Here is a 16,924-nt window from a genome sequence, read left to right on the forward strand (position 1 = left end):
AATATAGCAGCCTCGAGGTTTGGCTTAAAAACCAATGCTCTACGTTACAAGTCACATTTCAGCACAGCACAAATACAAAAAAATTGAACTGAAAATACTTAATACTCATAAGAAAAACTTGGATATACTTAAATAAAAAATAGACTTTTTGGGACCTCAATTTTAAAAATGGGTAATTATAAAATAATTCCCAAAATAATGTCTTTAAAACTCCATAAAGACATTACTTTTTAGGAATTCCATCTACTACAAAGACTGTGTACCTTTTACCATAATTTCCTTATTCATGACAGATTTTTAAAAAAGATCAACCAAAGAAAAGCCAAAAGCCACAGTAACACAGAACATTGAGCCTAGTGGAAAGTGGTTAAATAAATAAATTGGTCAGCAGGAAATGCCAATTACCCAACAGGCAGTAAAGGAAAAATAAGATGGCAAGAATGCTCTGGTAAAACCGTTTATGTATCTGTAATTATGAATTTAAAAAAAAAAGCACTATGCCTCCAGAATCAGATACAAATCAAGCAAATAATTCAACCAAAATGGCAACAAATAGTAAGGAAGGATAAACCTGGAAAAGGGGACTTGTACTATTAAGAATTTCAAGTTTATATTAACTACAAAGTATAAACCCCTTCCCCTCAGAAATCAAAGGTAAAGGTATCATGATATGTAACTTCACCACATTTCTAGAAAATAAATTATTGCTATGACTGTAAAAATGGAGGCAAGTAAAGAGTTTAGAAATATACTCGTTTATAATCAATTAAATGATGAGCCATAATTTGAACCCTAATTATCACATTATGTAGAAATCACAATTCAGGTATTGTGTCCTCAGTTATTAAGATATATGTTAAATAGTTCACATTTTAAAAACATTTTATCATTACATAATCAAATTTGATAAAATTTTATCAAAACATCTATGTATTCAATATAAATCATATTGTTAAAAGTTTTATAAAGTAACATTTAAAGAAAACTGCTGAGGTGCCAAATAATTATTTTCTATTAAATATACAACTTAACATTTAGAACTCATAAATTAATTCTTGCTAAAAGTTGATCAGGTTTACAAAGGCATACTTTGTGAACTATAATAAATTTCCCCAGCACCACCTTCCTTTTCCATTCCAAAATTCTTTCATTAGGTTTAACTTTCTTCTGTCATTCATACGTAAAAGTTACAGAAGGTTTACAATACGTAGTCTTAATAGTAACATGTTTTTAAAAAATCTAAGCAAAGTGCACATTACACTAGCTACAACTACTCAAATTCCTTGATTATCATCAAATAAAAATAGATGAACACTTCATTCACTTAAATCTTTCTGAGGAAGAAAAAAAAATAGTATAACCTTGCTTAAATAATAATTCCCCAGTAAGGATATTATATAAAAGATTTCCCATGTTATTTTATTTACTTTCTCTCATTAAAACTTTTTAAAAGTCTAATGAAGAACACACACTTATAATGCCATATTACACAACTACAGTACTGTTAAATAAAGCAGCCCAGTATAGTTGTAAACATTTTAAAAATGTAGTAAACAAGACGTGGCATGTCTTTTCTTCCCAAAACTTGCCATTACAATGCTCTTTCCATGAATAATTATTCTTCCTGGAAAAGTTTAAGGTATATTTTAGTCTTTAAAAATATTACACTGAAATAATATGTGAAAAGATTTAGTCATGGCAATTTCACTGAAGCTTTTATTGCCTCTGTTGGTAATATGACAGGGATTGTAAGAAGCACAATTGAACTTACAGAGATATGCAGATGATAGTCACTAAAGATAATCTTGATCTCAAGTATTTTTATATGTGGGCACTTCTAATTTTATACACTTTACTATTTAAAAAGCATTACATTTTAAAATGTGTACCTGTTTTGACATTTGGCAAAAAGGAAACTGTACCTGTGGTTCAATTTAAAACAAAAAATCAGCCTGGGGAGTTTACCAAAATGAAGACTGAAACACTAATGAATTAAAGCATTTCAAGTTGTGTGTGTGTGTGTGTGTGTGTGTGTGTGCACGCGTGTGTGCGTGTGAGAGCATGTGTGTCTCTTTCAACCTCTCTCTGTCAATCTCTCTCACAGACATACTCACACACATACATGGCCATATGTATAAGCATTTTTTTAGTACAAAATATTCCCTGTAACCAGACATATATCCTCAAAATAATCACACCACATTAAACCAGTCTTCTCTTTTCAGCCCTAGTAATAGTATTGTTTAATTCTAAGATGCCATCATAGAGTGAACAACCTTAACTTTTATGCTACATAATTATATTCAAAGCTTTATGTATTTTTTGTTTATAATTACACAGTAATTATAAATGTTTAGTACCAAAATGATGACAAACACTATTTTGTTGAAAAAGGTCTTGCATTTAAAAGGAAAAGTCTGTAAACCCAAGGCACTAAGCCATGAACCAGTATCAGACTTCTAAGAAAAACCATTAATATTGAAGAAAAAAAAAAAAAAGCTAACGGGATCTCATTTTAAAACACAGCATACTCGAATTAATCAATCCGAAAACAATACCATAACTCAAAATCTTCAAGACAAAAAACAAAATAGTACATATATATATATATCTTTTTAAATTTTTCATAATTGAAGTTCCTCTTTATATTTACAAATATGAAATCAGGAAATACTGAAAGCAGCAGGATTCTTTTTTTCTCTTTTTTTTTTTTAAATAACCAATTCCAGTAACCTGAATAGAAGTTTTCAAAATATTCTTTTGGTAGAATTATATTCTTGAGTTGAAGTTATGATTGGAATATTAATATAATACCTATGGGAAAAGCTCAATTTCAGGAACTGTGTAAATAAAAAGTAGTTGTAAGATGTCGTCGTTTCTTAAAATCATTTCCACATCTACATAAAACGTACTGCTGTTCTGAAGTACATTCCTTTGATAATTTTAACATTGGACCTTAGAGAGTTGCCTGGATATACCAAGCAAAATCTATTCCTGCTAAAGACCAAAGTCATCCAATATATGAAGTTTTCCTTTTTTTTTTTTTTTTTTACTTGCCTTACAGAAATGTTTAAGAAAGCAAGAAAACCTTCACATGTCAGGAAGTGAACAGAGAAATGAGGCATCTTCCGCATGAAAGCAGGTCATGGGTCTTGTAAATGAAAAAAATACATACAAGATAGAATTCTGCTTTGATGTGAAAACTGAGCTAATTTGAACGAAACAAAAAAGGTGAAGAAACTAAATAATTTACAAAAATAAAAGCCAGATTTGTATTTTGCATCAAGTACATGCTTGCTTGAAAATTTTTGCTCCTGAAGTATTTGGCAACCACAGTGATTAGCAGTTAAAGCAATTTCAACAAAATAAGAAGTCATCAAAAATGGACTATTTGTCTGAAAGCAGTACCTATAAGGATTGAACTTCATGGCTCATCATGACCATTTTCAAAATTTAATTCCTACTATCTTCTTATAAATTAAGAGAATTTCATTTGTGTTCCATAGTGTGCTGACAAAAACAAAACAAAAAAAAAAACCAAAAAAAACAAAAATAAACCCTCATGCCTAAAATTTAGAATATTGTATTGTGTAGCAATCTAAAACATTCAAAACAAATTAAATAGTTTAACTTATTCGACAGGCATATAAGCATTTCAAAATCATAATGAAATCCAATTACATAGTGCATAATGTAGACAGGAGTAGAATCTAACATTATGCAGACATTTCCTAAATAAAAGTTCCCTGTAAGACAACTATATATAAACAGGGGCAAGGTAAGTGCAGACTAGTTCTGTGGAACCTTTTGAAATCGAGGGTCTGAAACACAATAAATTTTTCAGGTAGGCACACCAAGTTATCCTAAAAATTTTTCACGTTGGTTATTTTGACATCAGTTACTCTACTCACATCAACAATACATGTGATTTGCCAGGAAAAAAAAAAAAATCCCCCCAAACCAAAACACCATTCCAGATCTGGTACACTTAAATATATCACTCTCATTGGAAGTGCTATCAGCATAGTCTTTGCAACTAGCCCAAAGCATATATTTAAGAAGTTTTTATAAATTGTTTGTGATGTTCATATGTTTAATTCTTATGCCAAACTGTTTTCTGATGAAGACAGCATTGTGCTTTATGAATGAATGGAAACCTCAAAATAATCACCATAAAGCTTCTAAGACTTATGGGAGAATAAACTAGGATGGTCCACAGATATAAGATGAAATCCACAATGTTGGAATTATAAATGTTTAGAGCGGCCCAGACTAGAAGACAAGCCCAAACCACCATTAGAAGAATGAAATACGATATGGTCCAAGATGTATCCTTAAAGTTTTGACACAACCCTCAGTCTGAATTGTGAGGATTGATCTTCAGTTCAGTCCAGCCAGCAGAAATTGACTGTGCAATTTTCCGTTGTATTTATTGTACAGACTATGTACATTCTAGAAGGTTCCTTTAGTGCTACACTGTTGTACTTTTTGTCCCAGCAATTTGAGGGCGTGCAAATTCCACAAAGTCATCAATAAGAACAGGCCATGCTCCTGGGGGGAGGGGGGGAACAGTATGGGAACAAAGAAAGGAAGAAAAGCAGAAATAAAACATTTTAAAGAGAATCCTTTACTCTTTAAAATACCTTCCCCACAACAGCTAAAGCATATCATTACAAATATTCCCACTGATAAGACTTCCAAAATTCTGACTTTTCAGAGTTTCAACCTAAAATATTCCTTGTATTCTCCCTGTGCTATTATTCTAAAACTTTATTATCCCCTGAATAATAAATAATAACTCTTCTGGCAATCAATCAATAATACCATGGTTTTCTGAAGGCCACTGAACTGGCAGCCCAAGAAATGGCCATGCTCTAATGGCACGCTGCCAGCACTGAGAGCATAGTTAGGTAGGAGGAAAAAAAGTTCCCAGGCATTTTGTGGCAAACTCACAAGGGAAATCAACAGCAAGTATCAAATTCCATCCTATTTCATGATAATAAATTACTAAACGATTTTAAATTGCATATATGCATGCCTCTACACACCCACATGCCAACCTCCAAATCAGGAAGTTCTCCTTTTGTGTAAGGCATAACAGAAAGCACAATTATTATCAGTCATATGCAGGATTAGACATTTCTCACTTGTTAGTGAAGGCTGTACATTATAATGAAAACAAAGAGAAAAAAATAACATCATCTCTGGTTAGATTAATAGTTCCAGGACACTTTTAAGGAGGCCAAGGTCATTGGAGATTTTTCAAAGAGTACCTCTGTCTATTCGACAATGTCAAAAATGCATCCTGCTAATAACTCTCAAGGGAGGCCAGGTAAGGATGTGTGAGGAAGTCAATATAAACCACTACCACTTCTCAAAAAATAAAAGCACATATCCTCGTAGTGGACAGTAATATCACCTTTTTACATACATGAAAAAATATCAAAAAGATATCAACTGATGATCATTTACTGAATGCCAACAGTACTACAGTAGGCAGCTGAAGTACATTTCAAATTTAACAAAGTCACTAAACTTGAGTTTACAGTCAAGTTCACAGACAAGACAGATAACAATAAAAACACAAATATAAAGTACATTAAGAGAGTACTGAGTAAACTGAAAATCTAAAACATGGATGAAAACTATTCATGCCTTTCTGGAAGACAGGATTACTGAGTTGGTATTTAAAGAAACAGAACAATATAGACTAGTAAAGAGGACAAAGGCATTTTATACATTCAGAACGACACAAATAGGTCAGAGGACAGAAATCCAACTCCAAGAAAAACAGAAGTAGATAAGAAGTTCAAGAGTATGTGATAAAGTAAAACGAAAGCAAAACCAAAATTAGGCAAAAACGTTCATTACCTTCTTCATCATAATTAGACATGTCATCTGCAATCATTGTACTGAAGTCTAAAAGAAGATTCCAAGTATCTTTTGGTATTGATCGTTTATGATGTTCCTATTTTTAAAAAATAAGTAAAAAACATCCAAATCACCAAAGAGAGTTTCAAAATATCAGCCCAAATATCACCCAAATGATGCTAAATTCAAGAATGCAAAATAAATTGTGCAATGAAATTCTGGTAATCAAATTTCTCATTCTATGTCCACTACACACTCTGAGATGAGTCAGTCATGCTTTAAAAAATGTTAATTTATCTTCAAAGTAAAAATATAGAGAAAAGATGGAGCTGCAGAAAACATGAACTTACCAACAAAAATTTATTCCATAAGTCTAAGAATTTAAATCTTCCATTAAGCACTAAATTCCAGTAGGCAATGGCCATTTCTAGATCTGTAATATTAAAAATAAATTATGTATTTCAAATTCCATGAATATTTATCCCCGCAAAAAAAAAAAAACAAAAACAAAAACAAAAAAAACACAGGTAAGACCAAAGATAGTCCTAAAAAAAAAAAAAGGTTTTTTCCTGACTACTTATGTCGTAAAATTTTCACAAACAGATAAGACCAAGGTTTGCATCCTGCCTCCCTCACTAATGAACAGCCCCTTAGGGCAAGAAGAATATCACTTACCTCACAGTGGGTTTTTGAGGCCTAAATTGGTTAGTGCAAAGAAGCACACTTGACTAGAAAAGTATTAAAATGTTAATGTAAGTCAGTGTTTCTCAACCTCAGCACTTTTGACATTTGGGGCTAAATAATTTTTCGTTGTGGGGGACTGTCCTCTATTTTATAACATTAGCAGCATCCCTGGCCTCCACCCACAGCTCCATTCTACCCCCAGTGGTGACAACCAAAACTGTCCCCAGACAGTGCCAAAGCTGGGGGGGGGGGGCGGGGGGCAAAGCTGCCCCGAGTTGAGAACCACCGATGTACAACTACAGGCTGTAACGCAAACGACTGCTCTCCACAATGGCTGACCCTGACTTCGGAGACTACTAAAACTACTGATTGAAAAAATTCATCAACTAAGATTTGCTTTTGGAAAAGTTTGATGAAGACGATATAAATGACTATTTAATTGGGTTTGGAGCAGAGTGAAGCCATACTGTTACATGACACAGTACAATGCCTGTCATGACAGAGAGAAAGAGCTATCTCTTTCAAGGAACTAAACCTGTTAAGAAGGTATCAAGCTTTTATGAGTAAATTTACATCTCTAGGTCAGGAAAAATTACATCCCAAGTAACTTAAAAGTCCTTTCAGATATGATCTCTAAACCACTCCTGATAATCTGAAGAATCCTGAGACTGGGGAAGACTCCAAAGAGGCTCACATCCTACCTCAAAGAACAATATATAGGCCATAAGGCAAAAAATCCCTCTGCCGCACTGGACCTTCACCTCTTCAAGGACAGGGACTGCACACCCCCAAATGAGCAGACTGAAACACACGGTATGCATTCCGAAACCGCTGAATGAATGAGCTTCCTACAGTTCCATGTGCAAATGCACTACTTACCTTCGAATCCATCATTATGTCTTCCTTCAAACTCAGAGGAAAAAGTGTCACTTTTCTTCTACCTAAAGATAAGCCCCTAACACCAGTGTTCTCAGGCCAGTACCACCCTGCCTCTTCAGGAATCTCATCTATTGCTTAGCCTTCCTCTCTCCCTACATCTTCAACTTTGTCGTCTTCCGGCTTTTCCCCCCTCACGAAGAAATATGCTCAAGTTATAGCACTTACCTTAAAAAAAAAACAAAAAACCTTTCTTGGATCTCTCATCCCCTTAACTAGCTATCCTCTTTCTCTTTCCCTTCACGAATAATCTTGAAACACTAGATGGAGTCTTCTACTTTTATCTGTAATGTGCGCCTAAAGCAAGTATGAAAGTCAAATTCAGAGCCCCAGGTTTTAAGAAAACTGGAAATATGACACCAACTCCTAATCATAATACCTTTTTAATCTTTGCAGCCTTTAAGGCTCTATAGCCCATATTCCTTCCAGGTTAATTTTGTGGTTTTTTTGGTTTTTGTTTTTTTTTTAAACGACGACACATGTTAATTGCCTGGCTCTAGTGCAGTACGACGGCTGCTATTAGCATGCTTAATGATCTCCTTCCCTTCAAATGCATGAAATTTATAACTAAGCTTATTACTAGTGCTAGCATTTTTTTCCTTTTCAACTAATTTTCACAAAATAAGGATAAGAAACAACAGAGATATTCAAATAACTACAAACCAGGAGACACCTATAAATACCCATTTGTCAGCCGATACACTAAAGAATCTGACAAGGGTGGAAGCGTATGTGCATGATGTTTGAAGGTTTAGGCTGTAGTCTACGGCCATACCACCCTGAACACGCCCGATCTCGTCTGAAGGTTTAGGTTGTAAAAGAAGATAATTTCTTTGTAATCTACATTCATTGCCCCATTTACTCACCTCCCACACACTCTTTAATTCTATAAACTAGCGTGTACCTCTGTCACTCTACTGAAAGTAATCTCTGCCAAATAAACACTTTTTATGTCCTTAATTTACCTGGCTCTCTGCCATATTGGACAAAACTGAATACACCTCCTAGATGGAACTGTCACTTCCTTTAGCTTTAACTGATAGCGCTCTATTATTTTTCTCTGTCCTCTCTGGCTTTCTCTTTCTCTTTTATTGGCTTCCCTTCCTCCATTCATCCATTCGATGTTGGTGTTCTGTAATACTCTATGTCAGCAATAACCATTTCTACTCCCTGCAGATTTTTCAAACCTTAACTTTTTCCACGTCATACGCTCAACTGTCCTCAACAACTCCTAAACCTGAACCCTTCAACTCTATGTTCTAGATTCATATATCAAATTGCCTAGGACATCTTCAACTGGATATCCATAAGCAGCTCAAATTCAACAGAGCTCAAACTGACCTCATTTTCTGCACAGACCCACTATTCGTTCTCTCAATGTCCTCACCCTACAGTGTTTTTCAATGAAACACAATTTCACATTGTGAAGAACTGCCCTATGCACTGCAGGGTATGTAACACCTTCCTAATGCCAGAAGAAACCCTCAGTCATTATGACAACCAAAAAACACCTGCATGCATTTCCAAATGTCCCCTAAAGGTATTCAGAATTGATAGAGAAACTCCTTTCTTCCTCATCACGCACTTTCAGTCGAAGCACTTTCATTTTGGCTTCTAAGCACTTTTTAAATCTCTCTCTTCTCCATCCCTACTGGCAGGACCAATCCTAGGGTCCTCTTCCAGTCCAGCTAAATCACTGCAACAGCTTCATAACCAATCACTCTTCCTTTAGTTCTGACTACACTCCTTTTAAAGAACCACAATGCTTTCACATGGACCTTTCAGGCATATAAATTTGGTGTCACTTCCATGTTAAAATTCTTCAATAATTAAAACAACAATGAGATACCACTACACACCTTTTGAAATGGCCAAAATCCAAAACACTGACAACACCAAATGCTGGCGAGGATGTGGAGCAACAGGAACTCTCATTCATTGCTGGTGGGAATGCAAAATAGTACAGCTACTTTGGAAGACAGTTTGGCAGTTTCTTACAAAACTAAATATACTCTTACCATATGATTCAGCAATCGCACTCCTTGGTATTTACCCAAATGAACTCAAAACTTAGGTCCACACAAAAACCTGCACATGAATGTTTACAGCAGCTTTATTCATAATGGCCAAAACTTGGAAGCAACCAAGATGTCCTTTAGTAGATAGAGAGATTATATAAACTGTGGTACATCCAGACAAAGGAATATTATTCAGTGCTAAAACAAAATGAGCTATGAAGCCATGAAAAGACATGCAGGAAAACAAATGCATATTAATATTACTAAGTGAAAGAAGCCAGTCTGCAAAGGCTAATTCTGAAAAAGGAAAACTGTGGAGACAGTAAAAAGATCAGCAGTTGCCAGGGGTTAGGAGGAAGGAAAGGATGAATAGGCAAAGCAGAGGACTTTTAGGGTAGTGAAAATTCTCTGTATGATGCTATAATGATGGATACATGTTATTGTTACGTTTGTCCAAACCCACGGAATGTACAACATCAAGAGTGAACCCTAATGTAAACTTGAACTCTGGGTGATAATGATGCATCAATATAGGTATAACTGTAAGAAATGTACCACTCTGGTGAGGAATGTTGATGGGGAAGGAGCTATGTATGTGTGGTAGCAGAGGGTACATGGAAAATCTTTGTACCTTCCTCTGAATTTTGCTGTAAACCTAAAACAGCTTAAAAAATAAAGTTTATTAAAAATTTTTTAGGGGCGCCTGGGTGGTGCAGTCGTTAAGCGTCTGCCTTCGGCTCAGGGCGTGATCCCGGTGTTATGGGATCAAGCCCCACATCAGGCTCCTCTGCTGGGAGCCTGCTTCTTCCTCTCCCACTCCCCCTGCTTGTGTTCCCTCTCTCGCTGGCTGTCTCTATCTCTGTCAAATAAATAAATAAAATCTTTAAAAAAAAATTTTTTTTTAAATCTGCAATGATTTTCCTATTGCCTTCAGATAAAATCTACACTTCTAGTTAAATGAACTTACTTACAGTTCCTTAAAGGTGCTGTGTCTCTCACCTCTGAGCAACTGAACTTGCTAATCTCCCCACAAGAGATGGCTTCTATTTTTTTTGGCCTTGAATACTTATACTCATTCTTCAAGGCTCAAAAATTCATATCTTTGCTTGAAGATCCTGCACTGGAGGAGGTGCACGCAGCTAACCCTGTCTTCCTCACTCGACTCTTACAGCCGGTTCTCTCTGGGCACAGCGGCAACTCTTAAGGAAAAAACTGATTGCACCAGCTGCAGAACCAGCTGCAGAAGGCAACCATCCCAAACAATATGATCACTCTAGTGGGTGTTGGACAAGTTGGAATGGCATGTGCCATCAGCATTCTGGCAAAGTCTCTAGCTCATGAACTTGCCCGTGTGGATGTTTTGGAAGATAAACTCAAAGGAGAAATGATGGATCTGCAAAATGGGAGCTTATTTCCTCAGACACCTAAAATTGTGGCAGATAAAGATTACTCTGTGACTGCCAATTCTAAGATTGTGGTGGTGACTGCAGGACTATGCCAGCAACAGGGAGACAGCTGGCTCAATCTGGTGCAGAAGAATGTTAATGTCTTCAAATTCATTATTCCGCAGGTAGTCAAGTACAGTCCTGATTGTATCCTAATCGTGGTTTCCAACCCAGTGGATATTCTCACATATGTTACCTGGAAACTGAGTGGACTACGCAAGCACCGTATGATTGGAAGTAGGTGTAATCTGAATTCCTCTAGGTTTTCCTATCTTATGGCTAAAACACTTGGCAGTCATCCCAGCAGCTGCCATGGATGGATTTTGGGAGAATATGGCGACTCAAGTGTGGCCGTGTGGAGCGGAGTGAATGTTACGAGTGTTTCTCTTCAGGAACTGAATCCAGAAATGGGAATAGACAACAACAGTGAAAATTGGAAGGAAGTGCATAAGGTGGTGGTTGAAAGTGCCTACAAAGTCATCAAGCTAAAAGGATACACCAACTGGGCTACTGAATTAAGTGTGGCTGATCTCACTGAATCCATGTTGAAAAATCTATCCAAGATTCATCCAGTGTCAACAATGGTGAAGGGGATTTATGGCACTGAGAACGAAGACTTCCTGAGCCTTCCGTGTATCCCGAACACTCGGGGCTTAACCAGTATGATCAACCAGAAGCTGAAGGATGATGAGGTTGCCCAGCTCAAGAAAAGTGTAGATACCTTGAGAGACATCCAGAAAGACCTAAAAGATCTGTGACTTCTGGCTTCTAGGCGGTAGAAATTTAAAACTACAATGTGATTAACTGTGAGCCTTTAGTTTTTCATCCATATACATGGATCACAATTTGCTTTTATCTTCCTAAATACGTGAATCTGGTCTCACAGAATCAAAGCCCATGCTTGGTTTAATGCTTGCCATATGAGCCCTTGAACAAATAAAATTAACTACTGTAGCGTGGGAAAAAAATTGATCATCTTTGTGAAGACTCTGCAAACTCACCCAGACAGACTTAAGACATTCCTGGCTCCATGCTCACAGAGTAAGGAGTCAATAAATATTTTTTGAATGAAAAAGGAATACTCAAAAAAATGAGTAATAATTAAGAGTTGAAACGCAGGGGCGCCTGGGTGACTCAGCTGTTTAGTGTCCGACTCTTGGTTTCAGCTCAGGTCATGATCTCAGGGTCCTGAGATTGAGTTCCACGTCGGGCTCTGCACCTAGTGAGGAGTCTGCTTGAGATTCTCTTCCTCTTCCCCTTTTCATGCACCCCACCCTGGCTCGCTTGTGTGCATATGCATGCCCTCCCTCTCTCCCTCCCCTCCCAAATAAATAAATAAAATCTTAAAAAAAAAAAAAAATTGAAATGCATAAGACTGTACAGGGATAAAACGGCAATTGCCACACATATATGAAAAACTGCCCTTTAGATAGAAATGTCTGGGTGACAAAGAGAAGAGCCTAGCTAGACAGAAGTGGTTTAAAATAGTAGTTTATTTCCCAGAGTCCACAGTCTCTCATGGTTTTAAGGAGGGCACATATTGCATGGTGCACTGGGTGTTATACGCAAATAGTGAATCATGGAACACTGCATCAAAAACCGGGGATGTACTGTATGGTGACTAATAAAACAAAAATTATAAAAAATAAAATAAAAATAAATAAATAAATAAATAAAACAGTAGTTTAGCCTCCCAACCCTACTACTAGTTAAGGAAATCTGGGTAAGTGAATTCACCTCTCCATAATTCAGTTTAAAATAAATATAACAGTACCTACTCACACAGGGTTTAAAATAAATATAACAGTACCTACTCTCAACTTGCTGTAAGGATCAAACAAGTTAATACACATAAAACATTTAGAACAGTGACTGGTAAATAATATAGGAGTCCTTACTCTCGTTATTATTTATTTTTAATAATTTTTAAAAGTATTATTATAGATTCTGAAGCAGTATTGGAAAAGAGTAAATTCAACAAGAAGGTAACAAGTGGCAACAATAGAATAAATAGAAGGAAAATACAGAGAAAAAGAGACAAGCAAATAACAGAATCTCCTAAAACTGATATTTGCAGAATGAATTCTTAAGCCCTTATAGTAAAATTAAAGATGTGAGGTAATCCCAGTGTCACACAAAATCAACAAGGCAACTTGGGATTTCATAAAAAGCAATGAACCGAGTGCAGAATGAACATGGAAATGAACTGAGACTGGATCCAAATACTGTCCCTAAAGAAAACAAAATGTTGCCAACTCACTAGGGAGGATGGAATGGTGATTAACAATCCTATTCACAATGTCTTCATTTACTTAGAAATATCCACAGTTAGCACAACATAGTATAAAAAAAAAAAATACAGAATGTGGGGCCAGAAGATCTGAGACTGAGTCCCAGTTCTACCAACTCTAAAGTTACATGACCTTAGTAAGTCAACATGTCTACCCACAAATTTCTCCATCTTTATGACAAAGAGGATAATAGGTTTTTTACTTAGCTCAAAGGGTTGTTAGAAGAACCAAATGGGATTACATAGATGAAAATACACCTTAAAAACACTCTATAAAATTATTTATTAAAGTAAATGTCTAATAAATAATCTTAAATTTTTTTAAATCAATTGCACAGGTGTAAGATTATAGCTGAACCACAGTTCACAAGAAAATAAGCTACGATCTTTAGAATACTAAAAGTTCAGGATGGTCCTAAAAATGGCATGGTTGCTAAAGAACAAACGTAATTTTTGACCAAACAGAATGAACAGGCTCACAAAAAATAACGGACTCATGGCGTTCTACATTAAACGACCTCCTTCTGGAGTATTATGTTCAGCTTTAAGAGCTCTATTGTGAGAGAATATGAGAAATTGGAAATGTGCCTGGTAGGGGACAGTATAGCAATAACAAAGGTCTTCTCAAATGAACAACAGTTAAAATAATTGGAATGCTGACCTGGAAAAAAAAAAAAAAAAGAAGAGGGTACGTGACAGCAGTCTTTGGACTGGTCAGACTTCCTCCGTGCTGTCAGGAGGACAAATACGAGCAGTGGCAGCAGTGAGCACGGCAAAGATGCTCACTTCTTCATAAGGAAGAACTGTGTGATAAGAAGTAGGAGTATTCTGTGACGAGAACAGACCACTTCCTAAAACAATGTGTGTCCAATCCCTGGATGTTCCAAAGTAAAAACTAAACGAGCATCAGCTACAGATGCTACTTTGGACAGGTTAGACAACTTATGAAATCCCTCTCAAATTTAAGATTCAGAAGACTATCAGAAATGCCAGGTGACGGAAGCAGACGGTGATAGTGGAAGCACCCTATCCTGGTGTCAAAGGAAATCAAGTCACAGAAAATGAGAAAATATGGAAAACACCAGCTCTCATTATAACTAGCAGAGCTATTTATAAATAAACCACAGTGCTGTCACTGTCACTCTGCCAGTTTGTTTTGGGCCTCACCTCCTCTCCTATGATCTTCTAATTCTTCTCTGCCAAATACTGTAATTTAAGAGCCCTGTAAGCCCTTAGAAAGGCTGTCAAGAAAATGGTTTTCCTTTTAATTAAGTTCTTCAACTAAGCAAGTCATTACATTTCCTGACACCCAACACCAATGCAAAACAGAAGGAGAAACTAGGATTTGTTTTCCTATTATGTTTTTTTTTAATTAAGAATTTTTTAGTTTTAGTCTTACAGAAAAATTGAGCAGAAAGTACAGACAGTTCCCATTTACCTCCCCACCCCCCGTTTCCACTATTTTTAATATCTTGCTTTAGTGTGGTATATTTCTTACAACTGATGAGCCAATATGGATATACTATTATTAACTCAAGTCCATATTTTACATTAGGGCTCACTCTGGGCTGTACATTCTATGGGGTTTTTTTAAAACAATTTTAAAATTGTGGTTAAATACACACAACAAAATGTATCATCTAAACCATTTTTGATTGTACAGTTCAGTTAGTATTAGGTACATTCACACTGTTGTGCAACCAATTTCCAGAACACTTTTTTCATCCTGCAAAACAGAAACTCTATACCCATTAAACAATATTACAATTTTCTTAAGTTCAGTACTCTACATTAGATAATAAATTTTTTAAATCTAATTCTATAAAATCTTTTTTGCAATTTTCCCTATAATCCAAAATTCCAATTTATTATCATGTTAATATATCCAACATCTAATAAAAATTTAATTTTGCTGTATTTTCACCACATATAATAAAAACTAAGATTCAATATCAAAACTATATATTCACCCCAAAATATCCTTAGTAGTATGCTCCGATATGGGATAGGGATAGAACTAAGGAAATAGATTCAGCCCATTTAAATCAACATTTTATATTCATAACATTTTGTTTAATCTTATCAAAATATTGTGCTACATTTCTAAACACAACAAAAATAGTTATTGTAGTGTATACATATAAATTCAAAAATGTTAATCAGTTTTTATTTGTGGGAATGAAGGAGGAAACCAGAAAAAAGTAGCCCAGTTAACTGATGGCCACAGATAGTAGAGAAACTAACCCAACGTATCATCCATCCCAGCTTACTTTGCCTGCAAAATGAGGAATTTTACTGCAAGAAGAAAATCCAAACTAAACTGAACAATCAGTTGGAAAAGAGGTTTCATTATTTGTAATTCTGCTTTACAGGTATCTTGTATATCTTCAATCAATTCTTCAACCACGTTCAGTCACTTCTTAGGCCAAATCTCCAATACAAATGTACACTTATCCCTTCCTCACTAGCTTTCAACCACTTCCTTGGTTTAATCCCTAGTCACATAATCCTTTTCTCAATGTGTTTTCCCCTCTAATTTAAAATATAAAGAAGGATTAGCTCAAGAGGCCCCTATTAGCCTCTCCAACTGCTATATCTTCAAAATCAAAAACAAACTCACTTCCATCATTGGTAAGTTACTTAACTTTCCTGTAGGCACATGAAGGTTTCCTCATCTGCAAAATCAGGATAGAAAAATGGCCAGCACTCTATTACTACATATCTGGCACAAGGCAGGTGATGAGTTATTGAACGAAAAAATGAGTAACTCATAAAACTGTTAAACATGAAATGAAGCAGTTCGTGTACTTAGCACACTGCCAGGCACATAGTAAATGGAAGATATTGCCATCACCAAAATCTTCAGTGCATCCCTACTGCCCACAAATCCTAATTTAAACCTTTTCTGCCCTGTTTTTAAAGGAAGCCTCTGGTTGTCAAGCCTGACAATGTCTCACCAACTTAATCTCCAAATAAGCATTCCCACTAAAATCCTATCAATGTTTTCTCTCTTCTACAAAGAAGCCAAGCTTATTTCTGAAGTTTCAGATATTCATTCATAACTATTCTCTCCAGCACCTTTTATCTTTTATCTTCCCTTGTACAGTCAAGTACCATATCCTTTAGTTCACATCCCATCTTGCCCAGGAAACATTTCCCAACCATTCCTGCTTTTACTCATTTCTCCTTTGATCTAAAACCCTCACACACGTTTATTATTGTGTATTACCTGCTATCACCCGATCTTTCTAGGTAAACTGTAAATTACACTGTAGCTTTTACTTCCATATCCTCTAACCATCCCCAAAGCAAGTGTATGGATATTACATACAGCACAAACTGAGCTAAACCATTAAGAGTGGATGATCATGGATAGGATTTCTGGATAAGAATATACTTGATAATCTTCATTTTTATTCTTTCTTACAGCTTCCAAACAAACATAACCAAAAAGAATAGATTTCTTTGTCATTCTATGACTCAGAAATCTTACAATGCTATTGCTACAGATCCATAGTGAAATAACTTATGGTCCTATGGTCCTACAATATCTTCTAAATAATAAATAAATATATACAAATATATATACATAAATATACACAAGTAAATAAAGGTACATATGTATGCCAGTGAAACAACTACTTATTTTCTATATTTTATATTTATATAATTTATATATT

General features: G+C 35.6%; 2 protein-coding genes across 7 annotated transcripts in view; one reads left to right on the top strand and one right to left on the bottom strand.

Annotated features, from left to right (window-relative positions):
- Positions 1–739: 739 nt before the first annotated feature.
- The window catches only part of DCUN1D1 (defective in cullin neddylation 1 domain containing 1), a 32,574-nt gene continuing 16,389 nt past the window's right edge, over positions 740–16,924 (bottom strand). For 5 of the 6 annotated variants that reach the window (XM_026497945.4, XM_026497914.4, XM_057306640.1 and 2 more), the window contains 3 exons: positions 6,222–6,304; positions 5,872–5,968; positions 740–4,551 (listed from right to left, as the gene is read on the bottom strand). In XM_026497945.4, coding sequence (XP_026353730.1) covers positions 4,472–4,551; positions 5,872–5,968; positions 6,222–6,304 — 260 coding nt within the window. In that variant the 3' untranslated portion in view covers positions 740–4,471. Of the gene's footprint in view, positions 4,552–5,871; positions 5,969–6,221; positions 6,305–9,350; positions 9,433–16,924 lie in introns of those variants that run through there. The other variant, XM_057306642.1, reaches the window with a different exon arrangement.
- LOC113254570 (L-lactate dehydrogenase B chain-like) lies at positions 10,667–16,535 on the top strand. The gene has a single exon (XM_048214890.2). It carries the CDS (start codon positions 10,774–10,776, stop codon positions 11,710–11,712), a length of 939 nt encoding a protein of 312 aa, XP_048070847.2. The 5' UTR covers positions 10,667–10,773; the 3' UTR covers positions 11,713–16,535.

The sequence above is a fragment of the Ursus arctos genome, unplaced genomic scaffold (genome assembly GCF_023065955.2).
Source record: "Ursus arctos isolate Adak ecotype North America unplaced genomic scaffold, UrsArc2.0 scaffold_4, whole genome shotgun sequence".
Lineage (NCBI taxonomy): Eukaryota > Metazoa > Chordata > Mammalia > Carnivora > Ursidae > Ursus > Ursus arctos.

Excerpts from the sequence above, each read along its gene's own strand:
- LOC113254570 (XM_048214890.2), top strand. The coding sequence starts at position 10,774 with ATGATCACTCTAGTGGGTGTTGGACAAGTTGGAATGGCATGTGCCATC.